Here is a 17,861-nt window from a genome sequence, read left to right on the forward strand (position 1 = left end):
GCGCCGGGTGCCCGCTGGCGGGCCCTCAGCCGGGGCGCCGCTGGGAGCGGAGCCCGGCAGCCATCTCGAGAGCGCGGCCTCCGGAGGGTGCTCCTACGGCAGCCCGCAGGGGTCAGGCGGCCCGCGGGGGCCTACGGCGGCCTGCGGGGGCCACGGCGGCAGCGGTAGGCGGCCTGGGACGGCGGCGCGGGGCATCTTCTGGCCGGACTGCAGTCCTGGGACAGTTCCCATGGCTTACACATCGGCCGACTTCGCCCTCCGGCCCGGGCGAGCTCAGGGAAGAGCCCAGGGCGGGGGAAGGGGACTCGGGTCCAGGGGTCAGGCGGTCACCCTGTCTGCGCCCAGTATGCGAGGAACCGGCACTGGGAAAGTGGGCCGGTGCCGCCAAGCACAGGTCACTTCTGAACTCTTACCGTAATTCAGACTGGAGCGGACTTTGGTGGGAGGGGGCTAGTGGTGTTACATTTTGGTGATTCTATTACTTGAGACTAGGTCCTTTTTATACCTTGAAGAATCATACCCCAATCCAGCACTTTATGATTAATGTCACAGGGAAGCTCCCATGTAGCCATATCAGTCACAGTCATACTGATGAGTGTTACTCACAGGAACATTTAACAATTTAAATAAAGATTCAGAAAGTTATTGCTTTTCTGAAAATAATTTATCCTGGATTTAGAACCCTACTGCTCTTTCAGGTTAACATGTTTGAATTCCACTCTGCCCAGGAACCATAACCATAATTGTATTTTTTAAAGAGCCAGGGTCTCACACCATCACCTGGGCTGAAGTGCACTGGCATGATCAGGGCTCACTGCTGCCTCGACCTCCTGGGCTCAAGGGATCCTCCTGCCTCAGCCTCTCAAGTAGCTAGGACTATGGGCATGAGGCACCGTGCCTGGCCGTAATTGTGTTTTAAAATGTTAGTTCCATTGGATTAGAAGTGTTAAAATCACTGTCGTGCACACTTTAAAAAAAAAATTTGTATGGATATGCTGTTATTCCTCTATATTCAATGGATATTTTCTACAAATACTCTTCAAGCAATAATTGGCTTTTTCTTTACACTTAAATGACTCTGTGATTTGGGTTTTTCTGTACAGGTTTTCTTAGGATCTGCAACTCTAATATGCGACCATACAACTGAAAAGTGGAAAAAGTCTTTTTCCAGATTTATTATTGTCTTAACATTTCCCAAATATCTGGTTGTATTTTATGACATTTCCCAGATATCTCGTTGTATTAGTCTGCTCAGGCTGCCATAACAAAATACCACAGGTTGATGGCTTAAAGAGCAGACATTAATTTCTCGCAATACTGGAGTATGGAAGTCCAAGATCAAGGTGTTGGCAAGTTAGGGGTCTGCCTGACTTGTGGCAGGCAGACAGGCGAGGGCTGTCTGTCGGATTTGCAGATGGCTGCCATCTCCCCGTGTGCTCACACTGTGCGGGGAGGGTATGTAACAAGCTCTCTGGCACCCCTTGGTGTCTCTTCTCGCAAGGACGCTAATCCTATCAGATTAGAGCCCCACTCTTATTACCTTATTTAACCTTAATTACCTACTAAAATCCCCAAATATAGCCATACTAGAGGTTAGGGTTTCAACGTTAGCATTTTGGAAGAACATAATTCAGTCCGTAGAAGTAGTTTTATAACCTCTTCTCAGACCCTGATGCCGTTGACTACGCTGTATGTTTGGTGTTATTGCCTACCCCCTGCTTTTGGGTCTAATGTCACTATTTTGTCCTGCTTCACCCATTTTTCTGTTTTTGTTTGTTTGTTTTTTGTTTGTTTTGTTTTGTTTTGTTGGAGATGGAGTCTCGCTCTGTCACCCAAACTGGAGTGCAGTGGCGCAATCACGGCTCACTGCAGTCTCCGCCTCCCAGGTTCAAGCGAGTCTCCTGCCTCAGCCTCCCAAGTAGCTGGAGTTACAGGTGTCCACCACCACGCCTGGCTAATTTTTGCATTTTTTTAGTAGAGATGGGGTTTCACCATGTTGGCCAGGCTGGTCTCAAACTCCTGACCTCAGGTTAACTGCTGGACTTGGCCTCCCATCACCCATTTTTCTGACTACACCTTTGTTTCCATTATTGGATCTTCTATTATTGGGAATGGCAGCATTCTCTAAAGATCACTTCCTTTTCCCTATCAAGAGAAAATAAAGCTAACATTTCTTGAATACTGACCAGGTGCTAGGAACTTTGTATATTCATTTAGCACTCATTCAGTGAACTAGTGAATTTGTATTGAGTACTAACATTGTGCCAAGCATTATTCCAGACACTAAGACAAAGTTTCTACTTTCATGGCATTTTCATTCTTGGTAGAAAGTTAAAAAATTAATATATAGCATGTCAGGCGGTAATGAGTGCTGTGAAGAAAAATAAAATGTAGCGAGAGAAAGGTGGTTCCATTTTGCAATGGGGAGTTGGATGTGGTCAGGGAAGGACTTTCTGATTATAGGACATTTGAGCAGAGACAAAAGAAGTGAGGGAACGATCCAAGTAGACGTGAGGAGGATGAGCATTTTGGACAGAGAAGATTAGCCGTGCAAATGCCTTGAGGTGAGCACCTTCGAGGGGTGTTTGAGGCCAGTGTGGCTAAAGAGCCTAATGTAGTCAGGGAGGAGGGCAGAGGGAAACACAGGCCAGATCACGGAGGTCCCAAAAGTTGAGAATATTTGACAGGGTTTTGAGGTGAGAGTGATATAATCTGACTTGTGTTTTAAAATAATCATTTTGACTGCTGTAGTGTGCAGCATGGTGGCCTTTGGAAGACCAGTTGGGGCCTGTTAACAACAGTCCAGATAAGAGAAGGTGATGGTGGTAGCAGTGGAAGTGGTTAGAAGTGGTTATACATAATATCTGCAAAATGAGGCCATTGCTTGAGTATATGGTCTTTTAAGATGACTGCTACGTAATTTAAGAGATCTGTTTCTTGAGGGAGAATTGTGGAAAGATGACAACAGCAGCATACTTTTTCAATCTCTGCATAAAAACAGACAAAGCAACTATCTGGCAAAACCAAAACCCCAAGGACAACATCTATAACAAATCCAAGTGAAATGGTATCCCCTTGATCTCAAAAATATAAACGCGTGGGAACAAACCAATAGCAGCAATATGGCAATATTAAGTAATAAGACCCATGTGGTATCAACATAGAGAATCAATGAAGCCTCTGGAGAACCCCAAAATAGCTGAAAAGTGTTCCCTGGAAGGTCCAGCCAGTCAAGTTGAAAACAGCAGCAGAAACAGGAAAGGGTATTTGCCTTCTCTAAAAACATGAGAATGCAGGAGGCTGCTGGTAAAGTGTGGAGGGGCTGGAGAAACTAATCTACTAGGCTTTCTTCCAGGATGGAGACCTACACTGACAGCCAACTGTTGGGCATGGAAACAATTGAGCAAAATAGATAAAATAGAGAGAAAGGAAAAAGAAGTTCTAGATAAAAATGGAAGACCAGGAAATCTCCAAAAGTAAGCCAAGTTTTAAAATTAAAAAACAAAAAACAAAAAAACCCACAACACTATGCAGTAAAAACAGAAGTTCTCTGGCCGGGCGCGGTGGCTCAAGCCTGTAATCCCAGCACTTTGGGAGGCCGAGACGGGCGGATCACGAGGTCAGGAGATCGAGACCATCCTGGCTAACACGGTGAAACCCCGTCTCTACTAAAAAATACAAAAAACTAGCCGGGCGAGGTGGCGGGCGCCTGTAGTCCCAGCTACTCGGGAGGCTGAGGCAGGAGAATGGCGTGAACCCGGGAGGCGGATCTTGCAGTGAGCTGAGATCCCGCCACTGCACTCCAGCCTGGGTGACAGAGTGAGACTCCGTCTCAAAAAAAAAAAAACAGAAGTTCTCTATGAAGTTAGAAAAACTGGACCAGGCACGGTGGCTTATGCCTGTCCCAGCACTTTGGGAGGCTGAGGAGGGCGAATCACGAGGTCAGGAGATCGAGACCATCCTGGCTATCACGGTGAAACCCCGTCTCTACTAAAAATAGAAAAAATTAGCTGGGCGTGGTGGCGGGCGCCTGTAGTCCCGGCTACTCGGGAGGCTGAGGCAGGAGAATGGTGTGAACCTAGGAGGCGGAGCTCACAGTGAGCCGAGATCGTACCACTGCACTCCAGCCTGGGTGACAGAGCAAGACGCCTGCCCCCCAAAAAAAAGAAAAAAAAGAAAAAAGAAGAACTATCCTTAAAACTGCCTCCTTCAAAAAGATCAAGAAAACCAATTTCACATAAAAATAATCACATGAAAGTCTGGAAGTCAAATCACATAGAAAATTATTGTAATGAAAGAGAGTAAGAACAGAATAGCACTCATACCCACAATAAAAGCATACCAGAAATGATGCCCACAAAGCAGATAAAAACTAACATCCACTATTTCAAAATGAGCCAAAAGATACTAAGAAAATGATATGAAACATGAAAAGAACTATGTAAACCAGAACTAGAAACATTCAAAATGAAATAAGTAAACTCAAAATAGAAATCAGAATCTGAAATTAAGAATAAACTAAAAGAAACCCAAGGATGAATAAACACAATTGATTATTCTTTAAGAGAATAGAAGATGAAAAGGAGAAAAATTCTAAAAAATCAAAAATCAATGAAGGAAGTTAAATGGATTAGAAAGAAAGTCTAGATATTAAAACTAGGCAAAGGAGAACTAACAAATAGATAATAGGAGTTCTTGGGGGAAACAGAAAGAGGGAGGAGATAAGGAGACAGAACAAATACTACAATCTGTAGTTTACGAAAACTTACTTGAAATTAAAAGAAAATACTTGAAACTACATATTGAAAGAACACATTGCACCTGAGAACATTGATCTGGGCTTACCAGCACTAAGACACATTCTTCTAAACCTACTGGGCCTTCAAGAAACAACAATGAAAATTTCTTTGGATATCTAGACAAAAAAAGCAAATGATTTTTAGGTGAAAGAAAATTAGATATTACCAGACGTTTTGGCAGCAATGCTTTATGCCAGAAGAAAATGGACTAACGTATTTAAGGTACTCATGGAAGGAAAATGTGAGAGAATAATAATCATGGCTGGGCACCATGGCTCAAGCCTGTAATCCCAGCACTTTGGGAGGCTGAGGTGGGTGAATCATCTGAGGTCAGGAGTTTGAGACCAGCCTGGCCAACATGGAGAAACCCCGTCTCTACTAAAAGTACAAAAAATTATCCAGGCATGGTGGCACATGCCTGTAATCCCAACTACTTGGGAGGCTAAGACAGGAGAATCACTTGAACCTGGGAGGCAGCGGTTGGAGTGAGCTGAGATCGTGCCATTGCACTCCAGCCTGGGCAACAGAGTGAGACTCTGGCTCAAAAAAACAACAAAAAACTCCAAAACCAAAAAATTACAATGGATTAAAATACATCACATATATTTAAATCCATGAGGTCATAATGGTGTTTAAATAAACTAAACTATCAGACACCTGGAAAAACTCTGATTTCCAGATTTGTTATTGACTGAAATGTCACGACATTTTCCAGATGTCTAGTTGTATTAGTGTCCTCAGGCTGCTATAACAAAGTACACAGACTGGTGGCTTAAAGAGCAAAAATTTCTTTCTCACAGTTCCAGAGGCTGGGAAGTGTAAGACCAAGATACCAGCAAGGTAAGGGTTCTGGTGAGGGCTCTCTGCCTGGCGTGCAGACCACCTTCATCCTTTGGAGGATGGTAGAGAACTAATTCATTATTTTTAAAACTGGCAAATAAATGGGAAAAATCAATCAGTCATTATTTCTGCTGTGTAGTATGAACTATGCCACTGTGTAATCAAGTAGTAGATGAAAATAATAATCTCTTCATAAATAATAGAATTTGAGTATTATAATTTTCAACCCTCTATAAATTAAGGGATCTAGGCATTGAGTATCAACAGCTGCTGACATCACAAAAAGAGAGACAAGTAGGCACATGTGCCTCCTAGTGAAAGAAGCAACACCATCTAAGGAGCCTTGCCAGTGGGATCAGACCTAAGCCTGAATAAGCCTCTGTCTCCTCCTGCCAACCTAAGAAACAGCAGAATATGTGAAACTGCCTATGAATATTCAATAAGTAAAGTTTAGACTGTGGGAAACTTTGCAAGACAAGTAGCCCATGTTCTTCAACAAAGAAATTGTTAAGGAAGAGAAAGAGAGAGAAAGGTAATACCAGATTAAAAGAGATTTAAAATACCTTCAAATGAAAAAGAAAAGAGTAAGGCTAAACTATAGTCCTAAGGAATATTCAAGCAATGCAACTATAATGAAATACAAGTATAGTGATTTTAAAACATATCTGCAAATTTTTCAAACACTCCCCTCTATATGACCCCTACCCTTGAATCTCAACTGGCCTTAGTGACTCTGCAAGACTTCTGAGGATAGGCCATAAAAAGCAATATTTACTCCTAGCTCAATGAGACACTCACTTTTGGAGCCCTGAACCATCATGTGGGAAATACAATTTCTGTGAGACTGCCATGCTGTGAGGAAGCCCAGGCTGCTTGGAGAGGCCATGCGTATGTGCTCCATACTGAGACTGAGATCCCAGTTGAGAGCCATTATCCATTTTCAGACATGTGAATAAAGACGTGTCTAGATAATCCCAGCCTCCAGCTGTTGAGTTACCTCTAGACAGTAAGTCTTCCCAGCTGAGGCCCCAAATATCTTGGAGTAGACAGTAGTGTGCTATAGCCAGCCTGTACTGGCTTGCAAGAACCAGTTGTTAGTATGTCTTCCATATTCAGTGATGCTATAGCTTGAAGTTAGCTGTGGTAGGAGTACTTACATGGAACCCGGCAAACACTTCAAATCAGGGGCATTCCTGCTGTCCCTGTCTGAATTCCTGACCCATGGAATCCCTGAGCATAATCAAATAGGTATTCTAAGCAACCCAGTTTTGGAGTCACTTGTATTAATAATACAGCGATAGTACCTGGAACAGCAAGGAAAGGATTACTATAAAAATATAGTTACTTTTCAGGGAACAGAGGTGGTTGAGATAGGGACTTCTGAGACTTTTGGGGCAGCTGGCAAATTCTATTAATCTGAGTGGTGGACACAAGGATATTCAGCTTACAATAATTAAGTCAGTTATTTATTTTGTGTGATTTTCTGCATTTTTATCTTAAGATGAAACCTTCTTTAAAAGTATTTTTTTGTGCGTAGGAGGTAGTAAGATGATTTCATTTCACTTTATTTCTAATATATATTTAGCAAAAATGAATTTTTGGCATAGAATAACTATGTGACAACATTAGCAGTTTGATGTTTAGATTTTAAAACCTAAACTATGGAAGACTATAGGAATCTCATGATGATGCAGCATATATATGTATTCAGAATGTAAGCAATCATACAGCCTTAAAGGAGAGAGCCACATATCATGAGGTCTTTTGATAGTTCGTCTTAATTGCTATTGATCAAAGTCCAAAACAAGCTTAATTTATACCAAATACTATATTATAACTCATTTATGAGTGTGCCAGAGTTTTGGGGATAAAATAATAAAAGCTTTCTTATGTTACTATGTTTTACATAGCACAGAAATATAATTCTTATTCATTTACTGAGATAGTTCTATATTAAATGATTTGAACATATGAAGTATTCTTATTTTAATGTATTAGATACTGCTAGATTTGATTAGATTGGATATTAGTTCCCAATATTTGGTTGTCCATATTTAGACAAAATTGTAATGAAATTGGGAATAATAATGTAATCATTAATGATGTAATACCAAGTGGTCTGGCGCAGTGCCCTACATAGAAGACTGTCAATATTGGAGTTGTGCTGGGTTGGTAAAGTACTAATCAACTATATGGTATGATTTAAGGTGTACAAGAAAGGTCTCAAGAATAGTTGGCCCAGTCACAGGTTCTGAAATCACACCGTTAGAATTGATCCATTTGGATCCGTAAGACAAACATCCTTAGAAAATCCTACATCAGCTGACACCTTGGCATAAGACAGGAGTCACAGACCTTAGTGAGACTTGAGGAAATGGGACTTGAGTCCCACACCTGAGGCACGGTGGGACAGACCTTTGTAAAAGGAGACTGTGTAATGAACAGATATGGGGAGAATTCCAAAGATAGGCTTTATCTTCTGTAGACCAGCTCTGCTGAGGTGTTATAGATTCCCCAGCTTATTCTGAGAAATCTCTTTTCTAGGATATGGCAAAAGGCTGAAAGTTTTTTTGACACCCAAAGGAAAGACTTAGGAGTGAGATAAAATGTAATGGGTTAAGTATTGAGTTGAATAAACACATGTGGCAGGATAGATTAAATAGTCTCAATGTAGCAATATGCAAATAAGTAATAGTTTATGTTAAATAAATGTCACTTTTCAAATATTAAAGCCCTCCCCCACAACCCAGGCAATGGTATATCAGTTTTTTTTTTTTTTTTTGATAAATTCAGCCCAGTTCAAGAGTTGTAATCTATTACAATCTCAGTCATATTTTGAGGAAAAAGATGCAAAATCACATTTTGGTATTGTCATCTCTGATCACTACCTTTGGCATAACTGCAGTGAGCCTCTGTTGTTTCTGGGTCTCTGTGTGCTTCTGTCTCTCTGTCTCTTTCTCTCCTCCTTTGCCAGTTTCTGGCAGTGCTACAGTCTACACCTCAGATGAGAATGGGGATGGCGGTCTCATTTTTTTGTGATCATCACCCATTTCTGTCTGACACGTCTCCCAACCCTACCACCACCAATTCCTGGTTACTCTGCCCAGTGGTCCTTTCTGAGTATGAGGCACTTTGCTTCATGAAGATCAGCTGCCAGTAACTCCAGGCAGGAGGCTGGTCCTCTCTCTGTGCACCAGAGACCTCCTGAGATCTGAGTACCCTGAGGTTCTTTTGGGGGATGGTGAGGGGCTACGGTCTAACTCTAACCTCTGCTCTAGCCAGAGAAGACCCCTTTCTGCCACCTCTGCTTCTTTTTGTATAGTTAAGAGTGGTGATGGTGGGGTGACTTTCAGGGTTCCTAGACAGTGGCCCCTCTTGGAACCCTCGTATGGGGGTTCTATTACTCTTGTGGGTATTTGTTTGAACTTTGAGGTGAAACACAACACCTGGTATTCTCAGCTAAGAGCAGTTTCTGTGGCTTGTGAACATATATCCTGTAGGTTTTAGCTACAGCTTTGTAGAAAGCATTGCATAGACAGGTACAAATAATTTGTATTTGCCATTAGGGACTCTATGACAACAAGAAAATGCATATTGGATACTTTATTTTTGCACATTAACAAAACTCTAGGTCACCCTAAATTATTACAGTATGATGTTTGATATAATTGTGTACTTTTTTTTCCCATTGTGTAGTTTAAAATAAAACATTAAAACAGAAAACAAAGACCCCATAAAAACAATTTTTTTTTTTTTTTTTTTTTTTGATGGAGTCTCACTCTGTCTCCCAGGCTGGAGTGCACAAGTTTCACCATGTTAGCCAGGATGGTCTCGATCTCCTGACCTCGTGATCCACCCGCGTCGGCCTCCCAAAGTGCTGGGATTACAGGCATGAGCCACCACGCCCGGCCCATAAAAACATATTTATGGCTCCTTTCCACTTATTGTGCCTCACAATTTTATTTTTCTTCTTTCCACCCCTCCCTTTTTTCATGTTTGCTTTCTCTTTAGTTTCTCTTTCTTACATAGTTGCTTACTTTTCTTTTTTTAAGAGATTGGGTATCGCTATGTTGCCCAGGCTGGTCTCAAACTCCTGGACTCAAGCAATCTTTCTGCCTTGGCCTCCCAAAGTGCTAGGATTACAGGCGTGAGCCACTATGCCCAGCTAGTTGCTTACTTCTTGAGTGACCTAATGGTGACTTCAATGCTTAAGGGTACTTCCTAGGCTATTTGGTGGTCCTCAGTAATAAAGAGATTGTATAATCTTGTATATGGATTAGCCAATTTATCTTCGTTATAGTATTGTCACTTTCATTTGATACTACTCCAACTGAAAAAACTAAGCCTACTAACATATGCTAACAAAATACTACTTTTAGTGCATTAAATTGTAAGTCAAGTCTGAATTTCCAAAATTTTTTAAGGAAAATGTTTTTAGAAATTGATGATGTTTAGATGGCCAAGATGACACACATTAGTGGCTCTGACTGTTGAAAAAAGTCAGAGAGACGAAACAGACTAGCATTCAGTTTCTGCAGAAGCTTTCTCTTTCTTAACCTTTTTTTCTTCTGCTGTCATTCCAGACACAATTACTAAGCTGCTTACACTACTGGCATGTCCAGATCTGTCTAACTTTCCCTGAATGGATTTCACATTCCTAGGATGTCCGTGTAAACTTTTTGACCTGAGAGATGGGAATCCCAAAGTTTGATCAGGTTTCACAGACAGTAAGTTTTCCATCCCATTTCTGTCAGTAATGGTTAGGGACAAGCGAGGGATTCGAGGAATTGCTTCAGTGACATGGTGTTCATCTTCCATATCTGTAAATTGCTCTTTATGCTTGGCTTGCACTGCAGCTTCCGACACAATGTAAGGAATATCTGTGCTGTGAGAGCGCGTGATCTTTTGAACTTGGCATTGCCATTCTGTCGTCCATTGCTGGTCCATGATTGAACTGTACTCTATATCCTGGTTAACCCCACTGACCAGCTTTCTTCCCCGGGAGTATACGAAGCTTCTGGACTTCATTGTTTTACAAGCATTGAACGTTTCATCGGGGTAATAACGTGTAATTTTGGTTTCTTCCAGGGGATAGGAAATAGTGCCTTCTATATTTGTCGTTTCCACTGTTAGCTGAGTGTTTTGAACGTCTGATTTGTCCTGTCCATGTATCACATCTGTTTTACTTAAACTTGGGGAAATAGTTTCTTCTTTTTTAGAGTCTGTCTGTCTTTCATCATCTTCCTTTGAAATCCCAATATCTGAACCTAACTTTGACTCTTCAGTGTTCTTTAAGTCATCTGCTGCAAGGTGACTGCCATCTGGGGTAGCTGATGTGCTTGTGCCCAGTGAAAGGTGAAGGCTGTTCTGACATTCTGGGACTAGATGCGTTTTCCCATCCTTCTCTTCCTTTATACGGAAGGAACAGGTTTTTTTCCTGACTCCTGTCCCTGGTGACATGGAGAGAGATGTATCCTCAAACAATAACTCTTCTCCATTAAAATGATATCGATACAAGCTGTAGCCATCAGCGCTATTGATGCTGCTTTGCCGGAGAAGATACGTTGCCTCACATTCAGAAGAAGCCCGCGACCGTGCCTGGATCAGGTCAGACCTGTCGATTCCCACAAGATTTTCAAGAGCATTCACCATTCTGTTAGATAATTCTTCTAGCTGAGCAAGTCGAAGGTCAACAGTCTGCAGGGAAGTTTTCATAAAAGTTTCTCTTTCATTGATTTCTTCCAACCTCATTGACATATTTTCAACTCTAGTGAATATAAAGGGATAGATTTATTAAACTGAGATTAAGTGGCTATTAAAAAATCAAAAGATAATGTCATTGCTATGTGATTTTTTCAGAATTTTAATAATTATGGAACTGTTTGAGCATATTTACAAGCTTCACAATCCTCTAACATGACTACTCAAATTACTATAAGGAGCCACCAGAAAATAATGGAAATAATAGTTAATGCATATAGTACTTACTGCTCACCAGTCATTGTTCTAACAGCATATTGTACTCCCTAACAAGTACTAACTGAGGTTCAATCCTAGGCTTATTTAATCTTCAGAGCAGTCCTTGGAAGTAGGTCTTTTATTATCATCTCCATTTTACAGGTGAGGAAATTAAGTCATGGAGCGTATAAGTAATTCCCCCAAAGGTAGGAAGCAGTGGAGGAGGAATTTGAGCACATGCAGCCTAGCTCTAGCACTCACTCCAGTCCTTGTCTCTTAGCTGGTACATCATGCTGCTTCTAGTAATAACGGAAGGTACTAGTGCTTAGTTTTTAGAGCTTTGACTATGGCTGTCAGCAGTGAATGGTTATAACAAAATAAATAAAATTAAAATCCTTATTTGAGGTTCAAGGGATTCAGAATATAAACCATTAATAATTAAGTTCAGATGATCAGATAGTTTGCTTAAAGGACAGTAGGTGATTTAATTGTCTGAAGAATACCAGTAACTTTAAATTATTCTTTATATTTAATAATTAGTATTTCCTTAACAAGGTTACACACAAAAAAAGAGCATGGGAGATTATAAATGTCTGCTGTTAATTTTTTTTTTAATTCTTAGAAGATCAGGCAACAGCCTATGAAACCATAATGTTGCCTGGCCTAAAATCCAGTGGTACAGACTTTGTTTTATATTTTACTACATACTGTATGGATTATTTCAATAGGAATTTAACTCTAAGAGGCGAGGTATGCCCAGGATTGAGGATTGCTTTCTAAAAGTTGAATTTGTCCCCAGGATGGAGCTGGGAGTCCTGGCTACTCTTCTGGCTGGTTCATCCCTGTGTGATGGCAAACACTTAGGTCTGATTCCATTATGCTTTTATTTTCTCCCAGCTTTCTTAAAAACATAGGGAGACTTGGCTTGTGTTGCAATCTGTATGACCTACGAAGGTCTTTACTACCTTCTCTGCACATCCTTATACATGTCCTCACTCGTTCTGCTGGCTCTGCTCTTATCCATCCATTTCATTTTGGTCAGCCACCCCACTCTTTTGTCTTCTAGGCAGACTGCCTGCTGCTCTTTGCACTGCTAAGTCTGCTCTGTGCTTGACTGCATCTCCTGAACTCCACCCCCACCCTGCAGCTGCTGTGGCTACCTTGCCCTACCTTCTCCCAGAGTTTCTTTTGCTAATGCCACTCTTCTGTTGGCCACATTGACAGCTGTGCTCTGATGTGTCTGTGTTTGTATGTGTGGTTCCTTGGCTTCTATTCTTAACTCTTTTCTTGGGGTGAGAACTATTTATATGTACTATAGGAAACCACATCATTTGAGCAGGAAGGGTCTGGCTTCCTGGAAGTTTGCCACCAGCGAGGACCAAATTCACCATGTATGAGAAGTCCTGGCTTCCTTTTTTTAAAGCCTCTGTATCACAGGCACTGTAGGTTCTAAGGGTTCTCTCTCCTCTTGCATTTCAGAGACCAACAGAAGAATTTTTCACTATGAACTTTCCATTACTTCTGAGTAAGACTTGGTGTTCTTCGTTAAAAATGATGGCTCCTGGCCGGGCGCAGTGGCTCACGCCTATAATCCCAGCACTTTGGGAGGTTGAGGCGGGTGGATCACCTGAGGCCAGGAGTTCGAGACCAGCCTGGCCAATACGGTAAAACCCCGTCTCTACTGAAAACACAAAAATTAGCTGGATGCGGTGGCATGTGCCTATAATCCCAGCTACTTGGGAGGCGGAGGCACGAGAATTGTTTGCCCCCAGGAGGCAGAGGTTGCAGTGAGCCAAGATCGCACCACTGCACTCCAGCCTGGATGACAGAGCGAGACGCCGTCTCAATCAATCAATCAATCAATCAAGACTCCCTACTCCCTTCAGATCTATTACCCCGATGATTCCTTTTGTATCAAAAAACCCACATTGCCTCAGTCAAACTTGAGTTCCTTTACAAACATACAGTAAGAGATACTGCAGCTGTGCAAACTTTTCTAAATAAATACACTGGTGAAATGAAGATAAATATTTTTCCTTTCAAATCTTTTATAGTTTTGCCTATTTTCCCCTTTATTACCTAATTCACATAACAGCACTCTCAGCCACTCATATATGAAAAAGAAACCTCAAAGTCATTGGATTCTTTGATCTCCCTTATACTAACTCTCTCCCCTCACTTCTCTCCTCTCCCCTCCCCTCTGCATTGAGTCAGTTACCAAACTCGTTTTCTGGTGTTTCAAATCTCCCATCCCTACTGTTGCTCCCTTCGTTGAAGCTGTGGAAGAAACAATGCTTAATAATGTGCCTCGGGTTCAGAGAAATTGTCAGTTGCTTGTTTGGAGCTTGTGAACAGCTACAACATGGATACAGCAAATTTTAAACCGCTATGCCAAATGAAGGGAAGTTGCATTGAGTTTTATAGTATGTAGGAAAGAAGAAAGATAAAAATGAGTTTAAGTTCACTTACATCTGAAATGATTAACATAAAGGACAAATGAGGATCTATCTCCTTTGTTAACCATGGTTGGGAACTTCCCATAATTATTTAAAACATGTTTTACAAACCTTGACACCCACACAAAGAGTGGTTTCCATTTCAGATAGAGAAATGGCTATCTAGGAATCAATTTGACAAAAGCCTCACATCTGTTTACACATCAAATGGCAGAAAAACACAAGAGAATCCATCATTCATGATAGAGCTCATAGTGAGATATGATTAATCAGCAAAGAAGTTATTTGTGTAGCTTTCTGAGTCTTAATCCAGTTTTCCTTTCAGCACTGAGTGAAAAATATTTTTCAGCACATCGCAGAATACAAAGCATTCCAGATCCAAGTAATTCACTTGGCTTTAATTACTTTAATTAAAGTTAATGCTCTCTTAAAGACTTATTTCTTTATTTCCTTTCTTTTTTTTTTTTTTTTTTTTTTGAGACGGAGTCTCACTCTGTTGCCCAGACTATGGTACAGTGGCGTAATTTCCACTCACTGCAACGTCTGTCTCCTGGGTTCAAGCGATTCTCCTGCCTCAGCCTCCCAAGCAGCTGAGACTACAGGCGCCCACCACCATGTCTGGATAATTTTGTATTTTAGTAGAGAGGGGTTTCACGATGTTGGCCAGGCTGGCCTTGAACTCCTGACCTCAGGTGATCCACCTGCCTCAGCCTCCCAAAGTGCTAGGATTACAGGTATGAGCCACCATACCTGGCAAAGATATATTTGTACTAGGGATGTGCCACAGTACCTGTTGAAGGACATTTGGGTTGTTTCCATTATTTGGCAAAAGAGCTGCTATAAACATTCATGTACAGGTTTTGTGTGAACATGTTTTCATTTCTCTAGGATAAATACCTAGGAGTTAAATACCTGGGATTGCTGATTCATAGGGTAAAGGTATGTTTAACTTTATAAGCAACTGCCCAACCATTTTTCACAGTGGCTGTACCATTTTTTATTCCTACCAGCAGTGTATGCAAATTCCAATTGCTCAGCATCCTTCTTGGCTGTTGTTATTTTTAATTTTTTTATTTTTAGCTCTTGTATTCGGTGTGTAGCTGTATCTCATTCTGGTTTTAATTTTCTTTTCTTTCTTTTTTTTTTTTTTTGAGATGGAGTCCTGCTCTGTCGCCCAGGCTGGAGTGCAGGGGCCAGATCTCAGCTCACTGCAAGCTCCGCCTCCCGGGTTCACGCCATTCTCCTGCCTCAGCCTCCCGAGTAGCTGGGACTACAGGCGCCGCCACCTCGCCCGGCTAGTTTTTTGTACTTTTAGTAGAGACAGGGTTTCACCGTGTTAGCCAGGATGGTCTCGATCTCCTGACCTTGTGATCCGCCCGCCTCGGCCTCCCAAAGTGCTGGGATTACAGGCTTGAGCCACCGCGCCCGGCCGGTTTTAATTTTCATTTCACTGATAGCTAATGATGTTGAGCATCTTTTTATGTACATATTTAACAAACTTATGTCCTCTGTGGTATGTCTAGTCTAATCTTTAGCTCATTTTTTTATTGGGCCATTTTTTCCTTACTATGGATTATTATGGGTTTTAGAGTTCTTTAGATATTTTGTATAAAAGTCTGTTGTCAGATATATGATTAACATGATTATGCTTTTGGTGTTGCATTGAAGAATCCTTTGTCTATTCCCAAGGTGTGAAGATTTTCTCTTATGTTTTCTTCCAAACATTTTATAGTTTTGTGTTTTATATTTAGATCTATGCTCCATTTTAAATTTTTGTATGTGTTGATATCATTTTTTGCATAACAATGTCCAACTGTCCTAACACCGTTAGTTGAAAAGATGATCCATTCCTCCTTGAATTAGTTTTGCACCTTTGAGGAAAGAACTCAATTGTCTCTATTTGGGTAGATCTACTCCTGGACTTTTTTTTTTTTTTTTTTTTTTTTTGAGACGGAGTCTCGCTCTGTCGCCCAGGCTGGAGTGCAGTGGCCGGATCTCAGCGCACTGCAAGCTCCGCCTCCCGGGTTTACGCCATTCTCCTGGCTCAGCCTCCCGAGTAGCTGGGACTACAGGCGGCCGCCACCTCGCCCGGCTAGTTTTTTGTATTTTTTAGTAGAGACGGGGTTTCACCGTGTTAGCCAGGATGGTCTCGATCTCCTGACCTCGTGATCCGCCCGTCTCGGCCTCCCAAAGTGCTGGGATTACAGGCTTGAGCCACTGCGCCTGGCCTACTCCTGGACTCTTTATTCTGTTTCGTTTATGTATGTGCTGGACCCTTCACCAATACCACACTGTCTTCATTACTACAGCTTCACAGTAAGCCTTAAAACTGGGTAGTGTGATTCCTCTAATGTTATTCTTCTTTTCAAAATTGTTTTACATAATCCAGTTCCTTGGCCTTTCCAGTTAATTTTCAAAATAAATTGACATAGCTGGGCACAGTGGCTCATGCCTGTAATCCCAGTGCTTCAGGAGACTGAGGTAGGAGGATTGCTTGAGCTCAGGAGTTTGAGACCAGCCCAGAAAACATAGGGAGATCTCATCTACAACAACAACAACAAAACCAGTTGACATATCTACAAAATATCCTGCTGGGATTTTGATTGGTATTGTGTTAAATCTATAAATAAATCTGGGGAGAATTGACATCTGTGCCACATTGAGTCTTCCAATACATGAATATGGTTTATCTTCCCATTTATTTAAGTGATCTTTGATTTCTTTCATCAGCACTCTGTAGTTTTCTGCATATAGATCCCATACATATTTTACGAGATTTATACCTAAGTATTTTGGTTTTGTTAGAGCTCTGTGAGAATGGTATTATTTTAAAAATTCCGATGTTCAGTTACACACTGATGGTATATAGAAATAAGATTAATTTTTGTTTGTTGACTTTGTACTCTGTAGCCTTATTAAATTCACATATTACTTCTGGGATGTTTTCATTTGTTTCATTTTGTTTTTTAAAGATTTTATGTGATTTTCTACATAGATAATCATGTCATCTATAAATAGGAATGGTTTTATGTATTTATGTATTTCTCTCCAAGACATAAGACTTTTTTTTCCTTGCCTTATTGCATTGCCTAAGACTTCCAGTACATTGTTGAAGTGGTGAGAGTGGCTGTCCTTCCTTGTTCCCAGTTTTAGGGAGAAAGCATTCTGTCTTTCACGATGTTAGCTATAGATTTTATGTAAATGCCATTTGTCAGATTAAGGAGGTTCTCTTCTGTTCCTAGTTTGCTGACAGGCTTTTAGAAAATGTATTTTTTATCATCATGAAAGTTGAATTTCATCAAATGGTTTTTCTGCACCAATTGCTAGAAACATATAGGGTTTTTTTCCTTTAAATCATTAATATGGTGGATTACACTGATTGTTTTCAAATACTGACCTAGCCTTTTATTCTTGGGATAAACTACCTAATCGTGGCTAGACTCAATTTGCTAGTATTTTGTTGTGAATTTTTGTGTCTACGTTCAAGAGGAATATTGGTCTGTAGTTTTCTTTTTTCAATTGTCTTTGTCTGGTTTTGGTATCATGGTGATGATGGCCTCAGGAAATGAGATGGGAAGTGACTAGAGCATTTACTATAGATTTTACAGTGGTTGTTTTAGGGATTACAAATAGATAGTAACATTTCATGGTGTACTTAGCATCAGTATTTCACCACTTCAATTTGAATGTAGGAACATTACTACCATACAGGTCCCTTTCCCATAGCCCTTTGTGCTGCGGTTGTCATACATTGCATCCACATATATTGAAAACACCATCAGACAATATGGCAATTTTTGCTTTTGAC

The 17,861-nt window shown here is 41.0% G+C and overlaps 1 protein-coding gene across 1 annotated transcript in view; it reads right to left on the minus strand.

Annotated features, from left to right (window-relative positions):
* Window positions 1–10,157: 10,157 nt before the first annotated feature.
* The window catches only part of TRPM1 (transient receptor potential cation channel subfamily M member 1), a 71,757-nt gene continuing 64,053 nt past the window's right edge, over window positions 10,158–17,861 (minus strand). Inside the window, 1 exon segment of the mRNA XM_017875386.1 lies at window positions 10,158–11,406. Within this exon segment, the coding sequence (XP_017730875.1) occupies window positions 10,158–11,406 (1,249 nt within the window).

The sequence above is a fragment of the Rhinopithecus bieti genome, unplaced genomic scaffold, assembly GCF_001698545.2.
Source record: "Rhinopithecus bieti isolate Rb0 unplaced genomic scaffold, ASM169854v2 scaffold_9876, whole genome shotgun sequence".
In the NCBI taxonomy this organism is placed as follows: Eukaryota; Metazoa; Chordata; class Mammalia; order Primates; family Cercopithecidae; genus Rhinopithecus; species Rhinopithecus bieti.